Consider the following 18,878-nt stretch of genomic DNA (forward strand, 5'->3'; position numbering starts at 1 on the left):
AGGGGGAGAGCCTTCTCTGTGGGAGTGCCTTCCCTTTGGAATGAGCTATCCCTGGAGCTTCGCATAATCCCCGACCTCCGGTCCTTCCGGTGTGCCCTAACAGGTTGGCTTTTTCAGCAAGCCAGCCAGCCTGGCCTGAATAGAATAAATAAATTAATTTTAAATTGTTAATTTTAATTTAATCCTAAATTTGATTTAAATTGTCAGTTGAAGGTTATTGGATTTCTTATTTAATCTTTTTTAACTTTTGTCATATGTGTTTTTTGTTGTACACCGCCCTGAGTCCTTTGGGAGAAGGGCGGCATAGAAGTCCAATAAAACCAAACCAAACCAAGTCAATAACTATAAATGCCCATAGAATGTTCAAATTATTACTTATTTTTAAAAGACTGCTTTATCATTGTCCTAGACAACAAAATGAAAAAAAAACTTTTTAAAATAAATAGTTGATTTGAAGAGGCCCAGTGCCATTGTATCTTCTTTTAAATAGTAGAGAATAATGTATACTTCTAGAAAGCCACATCAATTTTAACAGCATCTGTACAAGTATAGTCTGAAATGTAACACCACAAACTGTGTATATTGTCTGTACTGTTTGCTGTTTGCTGCAAGGAGGCAAATTGCTGGGAGGCAGAAGCAGATTTCCCCCCTTGTTTTCCTCCCCAAAAGCTAGGTGAGTCTTATACTTCAGAGCATCTTATACTCTGAAAAATATGGTAAATAAGGAATTATCAAAGAGAAAACCAGACCCCCCCCCCCCAGCATCATCGGCAGGACAAGACATTCTCTATCAAACAGGGAGTAATTTGGGTAATGAAATGTCTGCAAGGAAACAACAAGCTTAAGACAACACTAAGATCTGCAAAACGTTACGTATTTCATCCTCAACATGTGCTCATAAACCTTTTCCTTTGGTAGATGCAGCAACAAATATGTTTATTAAATTATTTAAAGAAGAGGATGCAATGCATACCGAAGTGGAAGTGGAAGTAAAGTAGGACAGGATAGCTAATCTTTGATATGGAAAAAGACTAGACAACATGAGGAATGGAAATAGTGTCCCAATGTTCAAAAAGGGGTAAAAGATAAAAATCTGGCTACTATACTTCCATTATTCTGATATTACCTGAAAATTTTCTAGGGCAAATCATGATGTTAATAAAGATCAAACATAATTACGGATTTCTTAAGAAATTGCCATTATTTCATTTTCTTGATCAGATAATTGTCCTAATAGATTGTGAAAATAGTGCAAATTAAAAAAAATACAGTATTTACTCTGAGCTATCGGCAGTAGAATGAAGTAAAAATGCAAGTTAGTTTCTAAACAAATTAACAAGTTGATTTCAGCAAAATATCTGACATCCAATGTTCTTATTAACAAACTATTCAAAAGGAAGTGGATGATCTGAGAAGCTATCTCAAAAATCACGCTTTCCCCATTCAACAATCAAATTAGACACTTGGTATTTGTATTTTAAAGAAAATTATTCAATATTGTAACATATCAGAAGCAACTGGATAGTTCAGTGATGGTGAACCTTTTTTTTGGCACCGAACGCCAAAAAAGTCGCCCAGAAACATCATGTGCATGAACTCATTGGGGCCGCGCTCCGGAAAAACCAAGCTTCCAAGTTCTAGCGCACATGCGTGGCCAACGATCAGCTGGCTGGCACACATGTGCAGGCCGGTTTTCAACACTGCTGCACCGGCGAAGGGATCCCGCTGTGGAAGCCAAACTCCCAGGTTCTGACGCAGCCGACAATCAGCTGGCCGGCACACATGTGCCCACGGGTTTTCTGCATTGTCACCCACCCGACAGACAGCGCACCAGAAACCCAGAAGAGAAACAGGCAAGGCCACACGTGCCGGATGACATAGCTTTGCAGGCCACTTGGGGCACACGTGCCATAGGTTCATCATCACAGGGGGACTTTGACATTGAAAGTAGAGGTGTGCAAAAAAAAATGTCAAGTTCATTCAACGGGACATTTCAAGGTTGTTCCAACCTCACAAGTTTAGAACCCCCAGAAATGCAGAATAGTATAAGAACCCTGTCAGGCCTGGAAGCCATCTTCTTTTGAATTGCCATATATAATGCTTGGGAAACTGGGTGGGGGGGATTATATGGAGTATGGGAGATATAAGTCAAAATAACATTCCTTTCTCAGAGAGTCAAGGACTCCTGGCCCTGCAGCTGCGATGAGGTGACTGGGAGGCATCTCCAGTCTTGGATGGTGCCTGATTGGGCCATGTGATGGACATGCAGGTGCTGGGCAGGGACTTGAACTTTCAATTGGGTGGGGAAAACCTGGAAGCTTTCAGATTTGAGTTTTCCCAGATGTGCCAATATCTAATAAAATGGAACTTTGAGGAATCTCAAGCCTCGGAGTCTTATTTTGTTGGGGAGTCTTACTTGGAACCATGACAAACACTTTTGTAAAGATTTAAGGTTAAAAAGAGTGTTTCCAGTGCAAAACAGTTTGAACATCATGTGTGTTTTGCACAGTGACAATAAAAAGCCTTTGATTTCAAGTTAAATTAAAAAAATTAAAACCCACCAAGTCCTATGAAGTGTTAACGTTTACCTCCATTAGAACCAAATCCACCGGCTCCGCCACCAGCGCCACCCATAGGCGCACCACCACCGAAGTGCTGGGGGAACTGCGGTAGGAACTTCTTACGCTTCCTTTCTACTTCCTCCTTATCTGCAGCCAAAGATACAGAAGAATCATCAATGACATGCCCTGCCACCCTGTTAAAACACCGAAAGTAGCACATCGCATGGAGTGCCCTGTACCTTCTACCACTGGGTAGTATGTAAACTGCTTGGAGTCACTCACATCACCCCCTCGCTTGCGCTTCAGCTGAAGGAACACAGTGACTGGACGATCTATTTTTGTCTTGTGATAAGGCGGAGTACGGAAGACAATGGCATACTGCAAGGACAAGAAGACATGGGGTTAGTGCAATCACATACCGTATTTTTCAGAGTATAAGGTGCTCCGAAATATAATACACACCTAGCTTTTGGGGAGGAAAATAAGAGAAAAAAATCTGCCTCCCAGCAATTTGCCTCCTTGCAACAAACAGCAAACAGTACAGACAATATGCACTTTTTAGTGTTACATTTCAGACTATACTTGTACAGATGCTGTTAAAATTTATGGAAGTATAGTTATTCTCTGCTATTTAAAAGGAGATACAATAGCACTGGGCCTCTTCAGATCAAGTATTTATTTTGAAAAAGGTTCCTCATTTTGTTGTCCAGAACAATAATAAAGCAGTAAAAAAAAAATAAGTCTAATAATTTGAACATTCTATAGGCATTTATAATTACTGACTTACCTCCTTGCAGCAAACAGCCTGATTAGGACAAGAAAAAAAAATCTGCCTCTGCCTCCCAGCAATTTGCCTCCTTGCAGCAAACAGCAAATTTCACTTTCAATTTCAGCATGGACCTCCCGATCATCAGCTGTTTCAGGCTGCAGGGATTGCCATAGCCTATTGCCACCTCATTTTCTGCAAGGAGGTAAATTGCTGGGAGGCAGAGGCCAAAGTGTGAGGGCTGGTGGGTGGGCGGGGCTACACTCAGTGTATAAGATGCACCCAAATTTTCACCCTCTTTTAGGCGGGAAAAAGGTGCGTCTTATACTCCAAAAATACGGTGTCACCTATTCTGATAACACATAAACTCAATTGTTCATCTTTTTTCCTATGTGCAATAATGACAAAAATAAATGAGTTTACAAAGATATTCCTGGTATAACTATCTTTAATTGGGACCAGCATTTCTGCCACTGAGCAAAGTGGTCACAAAGTAGGAATTCACATGACAGCAATTATGCTTTTCAGCTGGAAAGAGACAAGACCATTCAGTTTCACACCTATTGCTATTGTTTGCTTCCTATATACTTCTTCACTCTTTGGAACGTTCCAGTGCCTGCTTATTGTCTGAAACGCATCTTAAGCAATACAATCACACCAAAGCCCAGGCTGTGAGCCAAGAGTACAATAGAAACAGGTTACTCTTTTGGACCCTTTCCTCTCCAATCCCTCTGCCCCACAATTAGGGGGCTGCAAATGTACTGTAAGCTGTTTACGTAATGTGCCCACTGTTCACAACCCTGGACTACCAGTGCACTCATACTGCTTTCAATGTGTAAAAGATCAAACAGCTTATTCTCTCATTTTCCCTTTCTCTCCAATCTCTCTGCAAGGCGGAATTTAAAAAAAACCCACGAGTTAGGCACAGAAAATTCATATTGATTGTAATGATGATCATGTCACTGAAAAGGTTGGATGAAAACTAATCAAGGAGAGAAGCAACCTAGAACAAAGGAGAAATTTCCTGACAGTTAGAACAATTAATCGATGGAACAACTTGCCTCCAGAAGTTGTGAATGCTCTGACACTGGAAGATTTTAAGAAGAGATTGGACAACCATTTGTCTAGAAATCGTATGAGTGTCCTACCTGAGCAGGGAGTTGGATTAGAAGACCTCAAAGGTCCCTTCCAACTCTGTTATTCTGTTATCCCCCTAAAGGTTCTACTGCATAAATAATCATAAATGGGCTTTAAAATTATTTTTTCAGCACTCATAATTTCAAATGGTCACTGAACAAATGCTTGGTAAATCTTATTAATCCAGGAGGACTGTAAAACAAGTCAAACAAATCCCAGAGATTCTATATTGATGGTATGAAGATTTGACAAAGTAGATCACAGCCTAGTTTTTGGTAAGATAAAAATTGTACGATAGACAGCATCACCACCATCATATTTGGCTAACCAAGTCCAGTCAACATGTAGTCTTCATGTTGGGTTATTATTCTAGGACGTTTCTGCATGTTGTTGTACTTCGACAGGGGGCAGAGTGGAGGGATTTGAATCTGCTTCAGGGTACCCTATATTGATGATATGGAGATCTGGATTCCGCACATCAGAGGAGTAGGCTGCTATGCTGACAAGTCTTTTCTCAAAGTGCTGGCAGTTGTCTTGGATAGTTGATGAAATCAGATCAATTAAACATGTAAACTGCTTTATGAGTTGCCACTAGAATTTATGTCAAATCATCCAATCTTTGGATATCAGCTTGTTGTAAATCTGGCAGGTCATTGAAAAAGTTGGTCAGACTTTTCCCCCCCAGAGTGTTATTTGTGTATATTAGGGCTATCTGTTGATATTCTGCCTTAGTTATGTGTCCCTCTTTCTATTTTTTCTACTTATCCTTTATATCTTTCAGTTTATCAGAGTTCTATCTGCAACGATACTGGTTTCTTCTTGGATTTCTTATTTTTCCCCCCCAGTGGTATTGTGTTGGACTGGGCTTTTATGATCATGTTGTTACAGTGTGTCTCATGGTTCTTGAGTTGTTTTCCCCTTTAAAATTTTTATCCATGAAATTTTGCTTAGGCTCTCTCAAGAGTTTCTTAAAATCAAGTCTTTTAAAGTTTAAGACACTGGGTGGATTATATTCTATTGTTTGTGTTTGCATTCTATTCAATTCCACTCTGACATGGTCACCCTTGCCCACGGTTCCAGCAACTTCAACTCCCTCTATCACCTCTCTCTATTAGTAAGAATTAGGTCCAGTATAATTTTTCCCATAGCTCCCTCCTCTACCTTTTGGATGACAAAGTTGTCAGTTAAGTTGATTAGGAATCTGTTCGATTTCCCACTTGCTCCAGAGTTTGTCTCCCAGCTGATCACAGTAGTTAAAAGTTTCTCATTATTATTGTGGTATGTTTCCTACATACATTTGTAAATTGATTAGCAAAGAGTTTATCTAATTCTTCTGCTTGGTTGGGTGTCTGTAGTATAGCAATGTCATTTCCCCCCTTTTATATTGACCCATGTGGATTCTAGGAGATTTTCATCCTTGGTTTTGTGTATTTATGTAGAGATGTAGTGATCTCTAAAGCAACTCCACCTTCTTTTTTCTTAGGTCTGCTTCTTTTGAATAGTTTGCATTCTTCTGTCAGTATATTCTAGTCATAAGTTACATCCCACCAAGTTTCAATAATGGCAACTATATCATATCTGCCTTGGTGTACCTAATACTTCAAGTTCACTCTGTTTATTCCCTAAACGTTGAGTGCTTTATGGATCCTGGGTATGTGTCTTACATCTCCTACTTTGTAACTGGGGTTTCCATCCTTTCCATCATTCTCTACTTTATTATGGTTTTTTAAAAATTATTACTTTTTTCTCTTTACTCCTTATGTGATTGGTTATCTAGTGGTTTTCGCTTAGAATTAGGTTCTAAAGGTCGTGAAGATTGGTCCCTCTCCCCATCTCAATTTTAGTTTAAAGCCCTTTTGATAAGATGAGCCAGTTGTTTTCCGAATATATTCTTTCCAGTTCTTGTGAGGTTCACTCCATTCCTTGCCTTCAGGTAGGTAATACAGGCTATGATCTAGAAAGCCAAAGCTCCATTGACAACACGAGTTTTAAAGTCAGTGGTTCATTTCTAAAATCCTTTGCTTCCCCCATTGGATGTTGGCCTTTATATTTATAAGGATTAAGTTAAAGGTAAAGGTTTCCCTCGCACATATGTGCTAGTCGTTCCCTGCTCTAGGGCGTGGTGCTCATCTCCGTTTCAAATCCAAAGAGCCAGCGCTCTCCGAAGATGTCTCCGTGGTCATGTGGCCGGCATGACTAAATGCCGAAGGTGCACAGAACGCTGTTCCTTCCCATCAAAGGTGGTTTCTATTTTTCTACTTGGATGCTTTCGAACTGCTAGGTTGGCAGAAGCTGGGACAAGTAACGGGAGCTCACTCCGGTACGCGGTGCTAGGGATTCGAACCTACGAACTGCTGACTTTTTTGATTGACAAGCTCAGCGCTTTAGCCACTGAGCCACCATGTCTTACCTTTATAAGGATTAGAATGTGATAAAATAAAATGTCTTTGATCGACTGCAATACAAAAAGTCACTCTACAGTATATGTCTTTAGTCTACCACTCAAACCGGCTCTCATGATTGAATCAATCAATACCTGTTTATGCACATCCGTGGGGGAGAAATCTCCAAAGGCCTGCCAACCATTCTCATCATCTTCATAAAAACGCACCTCAATATCATCTAACAGAAAAGGCAAAAAAAAAAAAAAAATGGCAACATTGGACTATTAATACTTATTCCCACCCCACTTTGTCCCATTTACTATTAGATTACGACATTGATACATTTATGATATATTGTCGATCATGCAAAGTTTAAGCGATATTGGGTGAGATGCTATCAGGTAGTTGATGGACTTCTCATAGTGTTTCTCCATATCATGCAAGTTAAGAGAAATGTAGACTAGATGATGGCAAAAAATGAGCCAAATCTTATCACGTTTTGATAAGTCAAAAACAACGCAGTCATGTCATAGTAATTTAAGGACACTGATGACAATCTAGATGTGATTGTATCTCCTCCTCTGATGGAGTAAATGTGCAATCTGAGGAACTTCTTTTTGAAATGGATACAAGTGTCTTACACTACAAAAATTGTTTTGTCCCTGCACCAGCTCATTTGGTAACAATGTTGTTCCTAGCAAAGAGTCCAGAGGTGAACTGCTGCCTAATCGGATTGGTTTGAGTAAACTGGAAATTCCAACCACTGGCTGGTGGCTTTGTTCCCCACCCACAAAGCCCAGCTGATTGCCGTGCCTCGCCTGCACTACTCACCGTGGCTGCCTGGAAAGATTTGCTGTGTGTTTGAAGTGAAAGTGAGGAAGGCAAACCAGTTGAGACGCACACACTCACATTTCCGGAGAACTGCTTTTTAACGTATGTGCAGCCCACTTCTGAAGGAGCCATGTGTCAAAATGTAGTGGTACCTCGGTACTCGACGGCGTCAAAACTCATTGAATTTCATACTTGACACCTTTTGTAGCAAAATATGTTGTGCCTTTACCCATCGTTTTTGTGGTAATCAACATGATGCAACAGGAAGAAGAAAACAGCCACAGAAGGCGGACAGGAAGTTGGCCATAGTGGGAAGGTCACTGAGATAGTAAAAGAAACAGATAGGAAATCTTTCCCAGCTGAAACAAAGGGTCACGTGTTAAGTCACGTGTGTTGTGCCTGCCAGCAGCCAGCAGAGTTGGCAGTAGATTCAGATAGTGAGGTGGTCAGGGGGGAACCTGGCCCAGTCCTGGAGTCTAAGGAAGGCTCTGATGATGGCTCTGTGTCAGAGGCAGAGAGGTATGCCTGTTATCAGCTGCCTTCAGAGTCAGACATCAGTGAGGCAGACGAACAGCTGGAGCCTGTTCTCAGTGTGCACATGTGCAGAGTTGCCAGATGAAGCTAAAGAACAGGGGTCAACTTGAGAGTAAGGCCACAGGTGGACAATGAATGGCTCCTCCCAGAGGAAATAAAAGAGGAGTGAAAGGCGAGCAGGAGACAATTAGTTCGCTTAATTGGTTAATCTCTGAGGTTAATCTCTGAGATTTGCAGATATAGGCCTGGCAGCTCTCCAAGCCAGATAAGGTCCGTGACTGTAAATCCTCCCTTGAAAGACTTTGCTGGATATGAATGAGCAGAATTCACAGTAAATTAATAAAAGGTGTTTTTGTCGGGACAAGGAGTTTGCTTCATGGTCTTGGGAAGCCTCGGTCAGAGGCTTACCGAAGTGGTCTTTTGGCACTCGTCATTTTTAGTCCTCATTGCGCTTCCTGGAACCAATTAAGGATGAGTACCAAGGTACCACTGCAATACTTGAACTGGTAATGTCCAGACTGGATTATCACAATGTGTTTTAAATGGGGTAGCTTTTGTGATTATCCAGAGAGTATAAATCTTATTGAGTCCCTTGGTAAAGCTGCATTATACATCTGCTTTTAACTGGATCTGTATACCATACCTCTTGCTGGCCTTGTTACTCTGGCTTAATATTTTATTATATTATAGTTTAAATTCATTGGCTGCATATATTTAACAGACTTATTTTATTCTATCATAGTTGTAGACTTCAATCTGTTTTCTCATTTATTTCATATGATACATTTGGGATTATGCTTATTAATAAAAAGTAGATGATTGGTTCATGCTAATTACTATTCCAGACCAAGACAAACTGCTATGAAAAAAAAATAGAATCATGCAGTCTTAAAATCTGGAAGGGGGGAGAAATCCCAAATTCTACTAAAAATAATTTACTGAAGCCTAATAATACATTTTGGAAATGGCGATTTCATTCTCAAGGACAAAGGAAATCAAACACATGTTTCTAAAAAGAAAAAAAAAGTATCCATTTTAGAAGTGAAAGAACAATTCCAAAAATAAGCAGGATTAAATATGGTACTTACCTTTCTGGACTTTATCACACAGCAAATATACTTCATCTCCACCGCGCACTGAGCCTGCGGTCTTATCCATCCGAGATATTTTTAGGTTGGAAGCTCCAGGAGACTCTGTAAAATAAAATAAAAAAATCAGTGATGTATAAAATTGTTTCTGGGACAATTGTACAACTATGAAAATGTCACCATAAGGCTTATAATTTTGGCTGATTTTAATAAACAGTGAAGAATATAGATATCATACTTGTAAAGCATTTCCACGTCTGTTATCAAGTTGACATTGGAGGAAAGGGGGGAAAGAATTCCATGCATAGCTTCCGCTAGAGTTGGATCTCAGATTACAGCAGGCTTGTGAGGTGTGCAATTTTACAACCTACTGCAGCACCTCCTCGCAAACGTGATTTATGACACAGACTGAGGGGAGGCGAGAAACGGGGTAAAGTTCAGCCATAATTTAACAGGTTATATCTGACTCCATGGAGGTATTGCCAGAGATGTTGTTCCTAATAAATGACTGGATTGCTTTTGAAGCTTGGCTCAAGGCTCGTAAGTTAATTAGGGCACCTTTCGGAAACCTGACAATAGAACATTAGTGGAAAGGTTGATATTTCAATTTGTGGTAGGTTCTGGAGGCATTCAGAAGGAGGCAAGAAAATTCTACTGATTCCCAAAAAATTAAAAATAAACTATGAAAAAATATGAAACTCTTCTGTCAGAACTCTGATATGAAGATCTGGGTAGAGGACCAGTTCTACCAGTTCGGACAGGTTCGAGCAAACTGGTACCTCCGACGATTAACTGGGAGCAAACTGGTTCGCTCCGATGATCAAGTGGGGCTATGGCATGCCTGCCGGAAATGGCACACAGAGCCATCTCTCTGGGCACACAAGCAGTCACCGGTTGCGCTTTCGGATTCTGGTGCGCTGGCCTGCTGGTCTTCAGATGTGTGGGAGCGCCAGAAACCGGAAGAGCAGCCACCTGGTGAGCATACGCGTGTCAGGAAGATGATCTTCCGATTTCTGGCATGCGCATCTGCATTGGCCAAGTGATCTTCGCGCACATGCATGCTAGAAACCAGAAGACCTGGTGGTGCGCCGGAAACCGGAAGATCATCACTCGGTGCCAAAAAGGTTCGCCAACACTGTTATAGTAGATGCCCTTAAACCATGTCAAGCGTGCCTATGGATCAAAAGTTAAACTTACTGCTATCATGAATGGGGTCGGAAATAACTGGATTTAATGCTAAAGTGAAGTTTCCACTACTATCACGAAGATAGGCGTTGAAGCGTAAACGAACAATGCTGAGATCCATTGTCTTCTTCAGCTCTTTTGCCTCTTGTTCAATCGATTCTTGCTCAGATTCTGCTAAAACAGATGCTAAGTTATAAATACTACGAACAAACCGGCATCCACATCAAAGCAAAATTTCCTCTAGATCAGTGTTTCTCAACCTTGGCAACTTGAAGATGTCTGGACTTCAACTCCCAGAATTCTGGGAATTGAAGTCCAGACATCTTCAAGTTGCCAAGATTGAGAAACACTGCTCTAGATACTAAAATCACATATAAAGTATTTATCTGAATACCGGCAATCCTTGAGATACGACACGCCACTTAACGAACGTTCGAAGTTACAATGCACACCCCAAAAGCTAGAGACAGATCTGTTCCAAAGTTACACATTTTGCAATGCCCCCCCCCGTCATTCGCCCTTATGACCGACCACAGGGATGCTCTAGCACACCCTTCCATCATGCTGAGCCAGACCTTCAGAGCCATTGGGCCTGCTTTGCCAACTTACTGGATTCCATGTACCGTGTTTTCCCAAAAATAAGACAGGGTCCTATTTTATTTTGACCCCAGAAATAAGCGCTTGTCCTTATTTTCAGAGAGATCTTATTATTTTTGAGGTGCAGCAGGAGGCGAGCGTGGTCACCTCATGGCTTCTGCTGTGTTGCAATATTTTGGAGGGCTTATTTTTTGGGGGGGGGCTTATTTTAGCGCATGCGCTTCAAAAGCTTGATTGGGCTTAAGTGGAGACATGACCAGTGGCACAGCGGTACGACGTGTGGGATCGTCGATATCACGGTCATCGGTGTGTGTGTGTGTGTGTGTGTCTTTCTGTAGAAACGGTGAACAAGAGAGGCACAGGCCAGTGAGCACAGCTCCACTCTGGTTTCTCTTCAAATCGTATAAATCTTTCACCTTTTACTAATTTACCTTTTGACAAGTTCAAGAACTGGGGCTAGAGAGAAGGCCACACCTTTGCTGGGCCACATGACACCACCAAGTAGTAGTAATTCGGTCACTTTTGCTTCCATTGCAATTCTTTCCTCTCCAGTCAGCATAAACCACTATGATTTCTTCTTAGCGCCACCTGTGCTAGCTTTACACTGGTGGCGCTAAGAAATTGCACCTATTTTGGTTTCTTTGCAAGCCTTTCCTCCACACCCAGTGTTAATTGGCAGTGATTTACCCTAGCTGGGGAGGATAGGATTGCCATGGAAGCAAAAGAGGTGGGATTTCTACTTTGTTCCACCAGCGTAAGACTAGCATAAAACTAGCGCTGGGGGAGCTAAGAAACTGTGCTCATTTTGATTCCCTCAAAGCCTTTCCGCTCCAGCCAGCATAAATCACTACAATTTCTTCTTAGCACCGCCCACATAAGACTAATGTGAAGCTAGAGCTGGCAGTGCTAAGAAATTGCACTGATTAATGCTGGCTGCAAAGGAAAGGCTTGGAAGAAATCAAAACAGGCATCATTTCTTTTTAGTGCCACTTTATGCTATTCTTATGCTGGTAGAGCAAAGAAGAAAACGGAGGAGGAGGAGGAGAAGAAAACGGAGGAGGAGGAGGAGAAGGAGGAAGAGGAGGAAGAGGAGGAGACAAAGACGACAACGACTACCTTAACAGCTCTTAGGTCCTTGGTTAGGACTTGAAACTATTAAGTTTTTACCAGTTCCATACTGTGAATCAATTTGAAGATTTTTAGTGTGTCTGTGTGTGTGTGTTGTATATGTGGTATATTATATACATAATATATGGTAAAATGTGTATATGTGTGTGTGTATGTATGTATGTGTATGTGTATACACACACACACACACACACACATATATATATATACACACACACACACATGCACATACATACACATATTTTTATATATATAAAACCATATAATAATAATTACCATAAGTTTTTGATCTTACATAACTTTTAAAACCTTTATGCAAAACAGGCTTGCTGTAAAATTCAACTAAAGAGGAAGTAAGACCCGAAAAAATGCTTTGCTCTGAAATATAGTTTTATTTACTATTTCTGCTTAGGGGAAAAGCCTATGAAATAAAAGAAAAATGCACTTTATACAACCTCAACAATACCACTCCTTTATAATAGCTTGGGCACTAGAAGTATTTGCTGAGGTTGAGCTTTAATATGCTTCTTTTCTTTTTATTTTCAGTTCTGTTCTGTGCTTTTCATTATTTTTCCTTATAGCTAAATTTTCCATTTCCATTTTTCCTTTTTTTTTGCATTGGGTCTACCAATTACCTGAAGCTTCAAACCCACATGAAAGCAGTTCAGAACAATTTGGAAGTAGCAACTTGAGTTAATTAACCTTCTCTCAAATGTATGTATTACTCATATTGGTAAAGCAGTTGATATATCTCATTTCTACCCAAGGAACAACGAGTTTTACTTTGAACAAGCCCAGGCATTTTTCTTGGTAAAAATCATAATGATCAGATCACCCTATAGATCTCTCTCCCCCTCTCCCTCTCTCCCTCTTTCTCTCTCTCTCACATACACACAATGTGTTGTGCTTCTCTCTCATACACACACATGGGTTGTGCTTCTTTTTCTTACACATAAATGTGTTGTGCTTCTCTCTCTCACACACACACACAGATGTGTTGTGCTTCTCTTCCTCTCACACACATACAAATGTGCTGTGCTTCTCTTTCACACACACACACACGTTGTGCTTCTCTCTGACATACAAATGTGTTGTGCTTCTCTCTCACAGACAAATGTGTTGTGCTTCTCTCTCTCACACACACATGGGTTGTGCTTCTCTCTCTCACACACACATGGGTTGTGCTTTTTCTTACACATAAATGTGTTGTGCTTCTCTCTCTCACACACACAGATGTGTTGTGCTTCTCTCTCTCTCACACACACACACGTTGTGCTTCTCTCTCACAGACCAATGTGTTGTGCTTCTCTCTCACAAACACACACATACACACAAAAATGTGTTGTGCTTCTCTGTGTGTGTATGTGTGTGTGTGAGAGAGAGAGGAAAAATGGGGCAGAGGGAGAAGGGGGAAGAAGGGGAGAGAGGGAGGAGGAGAGGAAGGGAGGGAGGGAGAGGGGGGGAAACAAACCTGTGTAGAATACCTGACAGGAAAAATGTTTTATGATCAACGTCCTTACTCTATGCAAGATCCAACAGAGGACGGCTAACAAGTGAAAAATAAATAAATGCATCGTCTCAGTTTAACCATTATTGCCTACAATACAATAATCCATTCTATCTAAGCTATGAAGAGAAAGAAGACTGTGATCATATCTAGAAGCCATCTTCCCCAAGCTTTTATTTTCTGTTTCAAAGTTACCTGTTAGAGGCTGTATTCGGTTTCGCATCTTCTGCGTCTGAAGTTTGTCTCTGATGACCTCCATCATGTTTTTCTTAGTCACATGGAGCACACCTAGGTTATTAAATCTGATAAAAGACAAATTATCCACTATTTGCAGTGACAATCACAATGTCTACGTGGGCAGCAAATCTGCTCAAATTCTAGACACCGGTACTGAGATGGGCATGTTAAAAACAAGAAGGCAAATCACCAAACATTTAAAATGTAGCGTTTTTTTCTATCATTACTGATGGAAATATGTACATCATATAGCAGCAACCAAAAAGAACCAATGGGGGGGGGGGAGTAAAGCCCAATGCTCCATGCCCATCTTTTTAAAACCCATGCAGGTGATACCACATTTAAGGGGGTGGAAATGTCTGTGCATCTTATGGAACGAATATTGCATCACAGACCGGGCCGCGGGGTCCTTTTATAGTGCTGAACCCTGACTCTTCTGTCTTTGTCATAGCCTGTCCCTTATCCGCAGTGCAGGAGTCAATAGGCAGAGCTGGCACATGAGAGGACCTCTATCTGTGGTCCTTTCAGGCTCTACATGATTCCCCCCCCTCCCCGCCCTTGTTTTCCTCCTCTATGTCAACTCGCAAAGCACTCCTAGCCTGCTCTCAAGTTGCCACAGGGAGGAGGGGGGAGCTGCCATGACCAGAAGCACATTCCATACACACCTTTCTCCAGATTGTATCCCTGGTTACCAGAGCCAGCTGGAGAGGCAGGGTATCTACAGCCCGCAGAAACGGAGAATGTGATTTATGACACCCCTGGGAGGAGGGGGAAAACAGGGTCATGGTTGGGCCGTAAATCACTTGGGGCAGAGCTAACTCCACTCAGGAACTATTGACATATTGCTCCTGTTAAATCACTGGATTTCCTTTGAAACTTGGCTAAAGGCTCATGGATTAATTAGGGTTTCCATTGGAACCCTGACACTCTAAACCTAGGTGCATCTTACGGAGCGAAACACTGGGTATATATTTGTGCTGAATTTTCCTTGGCTGCCACTTTCATTAAATAAGATACTGCAACCCACCCAATCTAGCACATGGGGGAGCGGGGGGAAATGCTATCGTGAAATAGATCTTGCCTTTTGAACCCCACCATCATTCCTTGATCAGTAAGTCATACATACTGGGCAGTCATGTCCTTTGGGCCCACCATCATAATGCAGTTGCCGGCTTCATTACACTGTTTTCCCACAAGGCTATGAGCATGCACTTGTGGAGGATCTGTATGCGTCACCAAGTCCACCTCTATCCTAGCCAGTCCAGTATAATTAGAGATCTGAAATAAAATGATACAAAATGACATCAAGGAAGTCCTTCCATAAAAACCATCTTTCTAACAGGGGGAGAAGAAGAAAAATGATCAAAAGTGTAATTCTTCAGAGCCCAAGAGAAAATGGATAAAAGAAGAAGAAGGGGAAAAGAGTAGTATTAGTAGGCTAAAAGGAATAGTAATATCAGTGGTGAAATGCAATTTTTTTACTACCGGTTCTGTGGGCGTGGCTTGGTGGCCTGGTGTGGCTTGGTGGGCGTGGCAAGGGAAGGATACTGCAAAATCTCCATTCCCACCTCACTCCTGGGCGAAGGATATTGCAAAATCTCCATTGCTACCCCACTCCAGAGGAAGGATAACAAATATCCATTCCCACCCCACTCCAGGGGGAAGGATACTGCAAAATCTCCATTCCCACCTCACTCCTGGGCGAAGGATATTGCAAAATCTCCATTGCTACCCCACTCCAGGGGAAGGATACTGCAAAATCTCCATTCCTTCCTCACTCTGGGGCCAGCCACAGGTGGTATTTGCCAGTTCTCTGAACTACTTAAAATTTCTGCTACCGGTTCTCCAGAACCTGTCAGAACCTGCTGAATTTCACCCTGAGTAGTATGAATGATATTGTTATGCAACTAATTAAGAAATAAAGAATGTATAGTATATTGTTAATTGTAGAAAAAATTGAAAGAAATGCTCTTTATGTCAAAACATTACTAGAGGATATATATTGTTCACAGTAAAATAGACCAATAGAGAAATATGAAATGATAACTTGATGCAATTTTTGAAGGGGCAGCTGAAGGTATTGTTGACGTATTAAGAAAAAATGAATATAAAAAAGAAATGGAAAATAATTTGGCTGAAAGTGAAAACTAAGCTGTGATGTAAAATGGATTATGTAAAAGAGAGGATGTAAAAGGGAAGATCGAGTCAACACTTTGTTTCTATAATATGTGTAAAGTTATATTAAAAAATAAAAAGAACCTCTGGAAACACCCCCCCCCCCAAATCTTTCTATGAAAACATCTTTCAAACGTACATGGAACTTTAAAAAGAAATATTGCCATGTGTAGTTATACTGAGTTGCTCATGAGACAAACCTATCAAGTTTCATTAACATAGATGGGGTGTCAAACTCAAGGCCCGGAGGCCGGATCCAGCCCACTGGGTGCTTAGATCCAGCCTGTGGGACAGGCCTGGAAACAACAAAGGACCGGTTCGTGGTGCCTCCGCTAGTAAAAATGGAGCTTGGGGAGGGGGGGAGCGCAGCCCCCCCAGCTCTGTTTTCGCTGGCAGAGGGCTATCAAAACAAACTAAAAACGAAACTAAAGGAGAAATGTTTCCCCTTTTGCATTTGAGCATGCAAGAAGGGACAGGAAAGGAGAAAGGGAAAGAGGAAAGACAAAAAGAAGGAAACAGCAAGGGACGAAAAGTAAGGCAAGAGGGGAAGGAAGAAGGAGAACGAAGAGAATGAATGAAAGAAGGAAAAAGAAGGAAAGGAAGGAAAGGGAAGGGAAGAGAAGGAAGGAGATTATAATGAGTGAGGGAGGGACTTAGGGAAGTCCTGCCTTAGCGCCACAGGTGCTGTCCACTCAAGTTGTCTCATACCTACCATGGCCATGCCTCTAGCCACATCATGTCCCACTCATCCCCCTCCCAGCCCTCTGAGGTCAAATACAATCCTGATGCGGCCCTCAATGAAATCGAGTTTGACACCCCTGACATAGATAGACTACAATAGGCTTTAAATGGTTAGTAACAAAAGTCAGTTTTGGAACATTGCTTAGATCAATAGCCACTAACATCAATTCAGGCCATATCACACCATTGATCATTATTTGCATACAGCAGACAGAGATGAATCTTAGTTTAGTAAACCAAAACATTTATTATTTTTATTTATTTGTCTTATTTATTAAATAACTACCCCAGTAACTCTGGGCAGTTCATGTTATGGACAAGCAGCACTCATACTCAGCATACTCACCTTTACGAAAGAAGTAAGGTAAAAATACTACAGCAAAACAAACCAATTTCCAAATTCTGATTTAGCTTGCCTCAAAATACCCAAAGCTAGTTTGAACAGCAATTTTTATGGATACATTCTTTGGGTGTAATAAATATCTTAGTTTATCTGGCTTGCTGATCTGCTCACATTACATCAAAATAAAATTATTATATTTTTCGGAGTATAAGACCCGACGCACCTACATTTTGGGGAGGAAAACAAGGGAAAAATATCTGCCTCTGCCTCTCAGCAATTTGCCTCCTTGCAACAAACAGTACAGACAACATACACTGCTTGTAGTGTTATATTTCAGACTATACTTGTACAGATGCTGTTAAAATTTTATAGTTATTCTCTGCTATTTAAAAGGAGATACAATAGCACTGGGCGTCTTCAGATGAAGCATTTATTTTAAAAAGCTTCTTCATTTTGTTAAGTAGTCTAGAACAATAATAAAGCAGTCTTTAAAAAATAAGTCTAATAATTTGAACATTCTGTAGGCATTTATAGTTGTTGACTTGCCTCCTTGTAGCAAACAGCCTGATTAGCACAAGAGAAAAAAATCTGCCTCCCAGCAATTTGATTCCTGGAGCAAAGAGCAAGTTTCACTTTCAATTTCTCCAGATCATCAGCTGTTACAGGCTGCAGGGATTGCTATAGGTTTGTTCACAAGCCCATTTGGTGCAAAGAGGTAAATTGCTGGGAGGCAGAGGCCAAAGAGCTAGGACCAGTGGGTGGGTCTACATTCAGTGTATAAGACGCACCCACATTTTCACCCTCTTTTTTGGGGGGGGGTTTGCATCTTATACTCCAAAAACACAGTACTTATGGTTAGAAGCAGATGGTATTTTCAGTCTGGTTAATTCCATACGTTTGCATTTTGGTTTAATACATTTTCTTGATTTTAATTTAATCTAGGATTATGTTTTTATATTTTAGCCAGAATATTTAAGCTTCGTTTATACACAATTCTTGTTACACTCCATCCAGCTACTTTTGAGGAATTTTCTTGAAACAAACCCCACAAATTGGAATACATGTTTTAAAAAATTGATTGTAATTTGATTTTAAAAATTATTTTTATTTTTGTTATTTAGATCCTATACCAAAAGGTCCAAGATTAATTAACTCAACATTTTAAGATTCATTTAGAATTCTGAATGCAAGATACAGGTTCCAAAAGAATTCCTAAAAGCCATCCATAAAGGTAAAGGTTCTCCTCGCACATATCTACTAGTCGTTCCCAACTCTAGAAGGCAGTGCTCATCTCCGTTTCAAAGTGAGCCAGCGCTGTCCAAAGACTTCCTCATGGTCATGTGGCCGGCATGACTAAACACCGAAGGCACACAGAACGCTGTTACCTTCCCACCAAAGGTGGTCCCTGTTTTTCTACTTGCATTTTTATATGCTTTTGAACTGCTAGGTTGGAAGAAGCTGGAACAAGTAACGGGAGCTCACTCCCATTACTTGACACTAAGGATTCGAACCATCGAACTGCCAATCTTTCTGATCGACAAGGCCAGCGTCTTAGCCCCTGAGCCACCATGTCCCTGCCTTCCATAAGGAAGGGTAAAATATACCATAATAACCACGATTTCACAACATGCTCTTCCTTTTTATTCCTGGGTGCACGATTTCAC

The 18,878-nt window shown here is 41.0% G+C and overlaps 1 protein-coding gene across 3 annotated transcripts in view; it reads right to left on the reverse strand.

Annotated features, from left to right (window-relative positions):
- Positions 1-18,878, reverse strand: part of NFKB2 (nuclear factor kappa B subunit 2) — a 41,043-nt gene that overhangs the window by 16,466 nt on the left and 5,699 nt on the right. For 2 of the 3 annotated variants that reach the window (XM_087702533.1, XM_087702532.1), the window contains exons 6-12: positions 15,082-15,233; positions 13,914-14,020; positions 10,499-10,660; positions 9,302-9,406; positions 7,001-7,086; positions 2,801-2,939; positions 2,589-2,708 (exon numbers count right to left, since the gene is read on the reverse strand). In XM_087702533.1, coding sequence (XP_087558659.1) covers positions 2,589-2,708; positions 2,801-2,939; positions 7,001-7,086; positions 9,302-9,406; positions 10,499-10,660; positions 13,914-14,020; positions 15,082-15,233 — 871 coding nt within the window. The remainder of the gene's footprint in view (positions 1-2,588; positions 2,709-2,800; positions 2,940-7,000; positions 7,087-9,301; positions 9,407-10,498; positions 10,661-13,913; positions 14,021-15,081; positions 15,234-18,878) is intronic. The other variant, XM_087702534.1, reaches the window with a different exon arrangement.

Source organism: Thamnophis sirtalis, unplaced genomic scaffold, assembly GCF_051295495.1.
Source record: "Thamnophis sirtalis isolate CommonGarterSnake01/CBP01778 unplaced genomic scaffold, rThaSir2_p1.2 scaffold_15, whole genome shotgun sequence".
In the NCBI taxonomy this organism is placed as follows: Eukaryota; Metazoa; Chordata; class Lepidosauria; order Squamata; family Natricidae; genus Thamnophis; species Thamnophis sirtalis.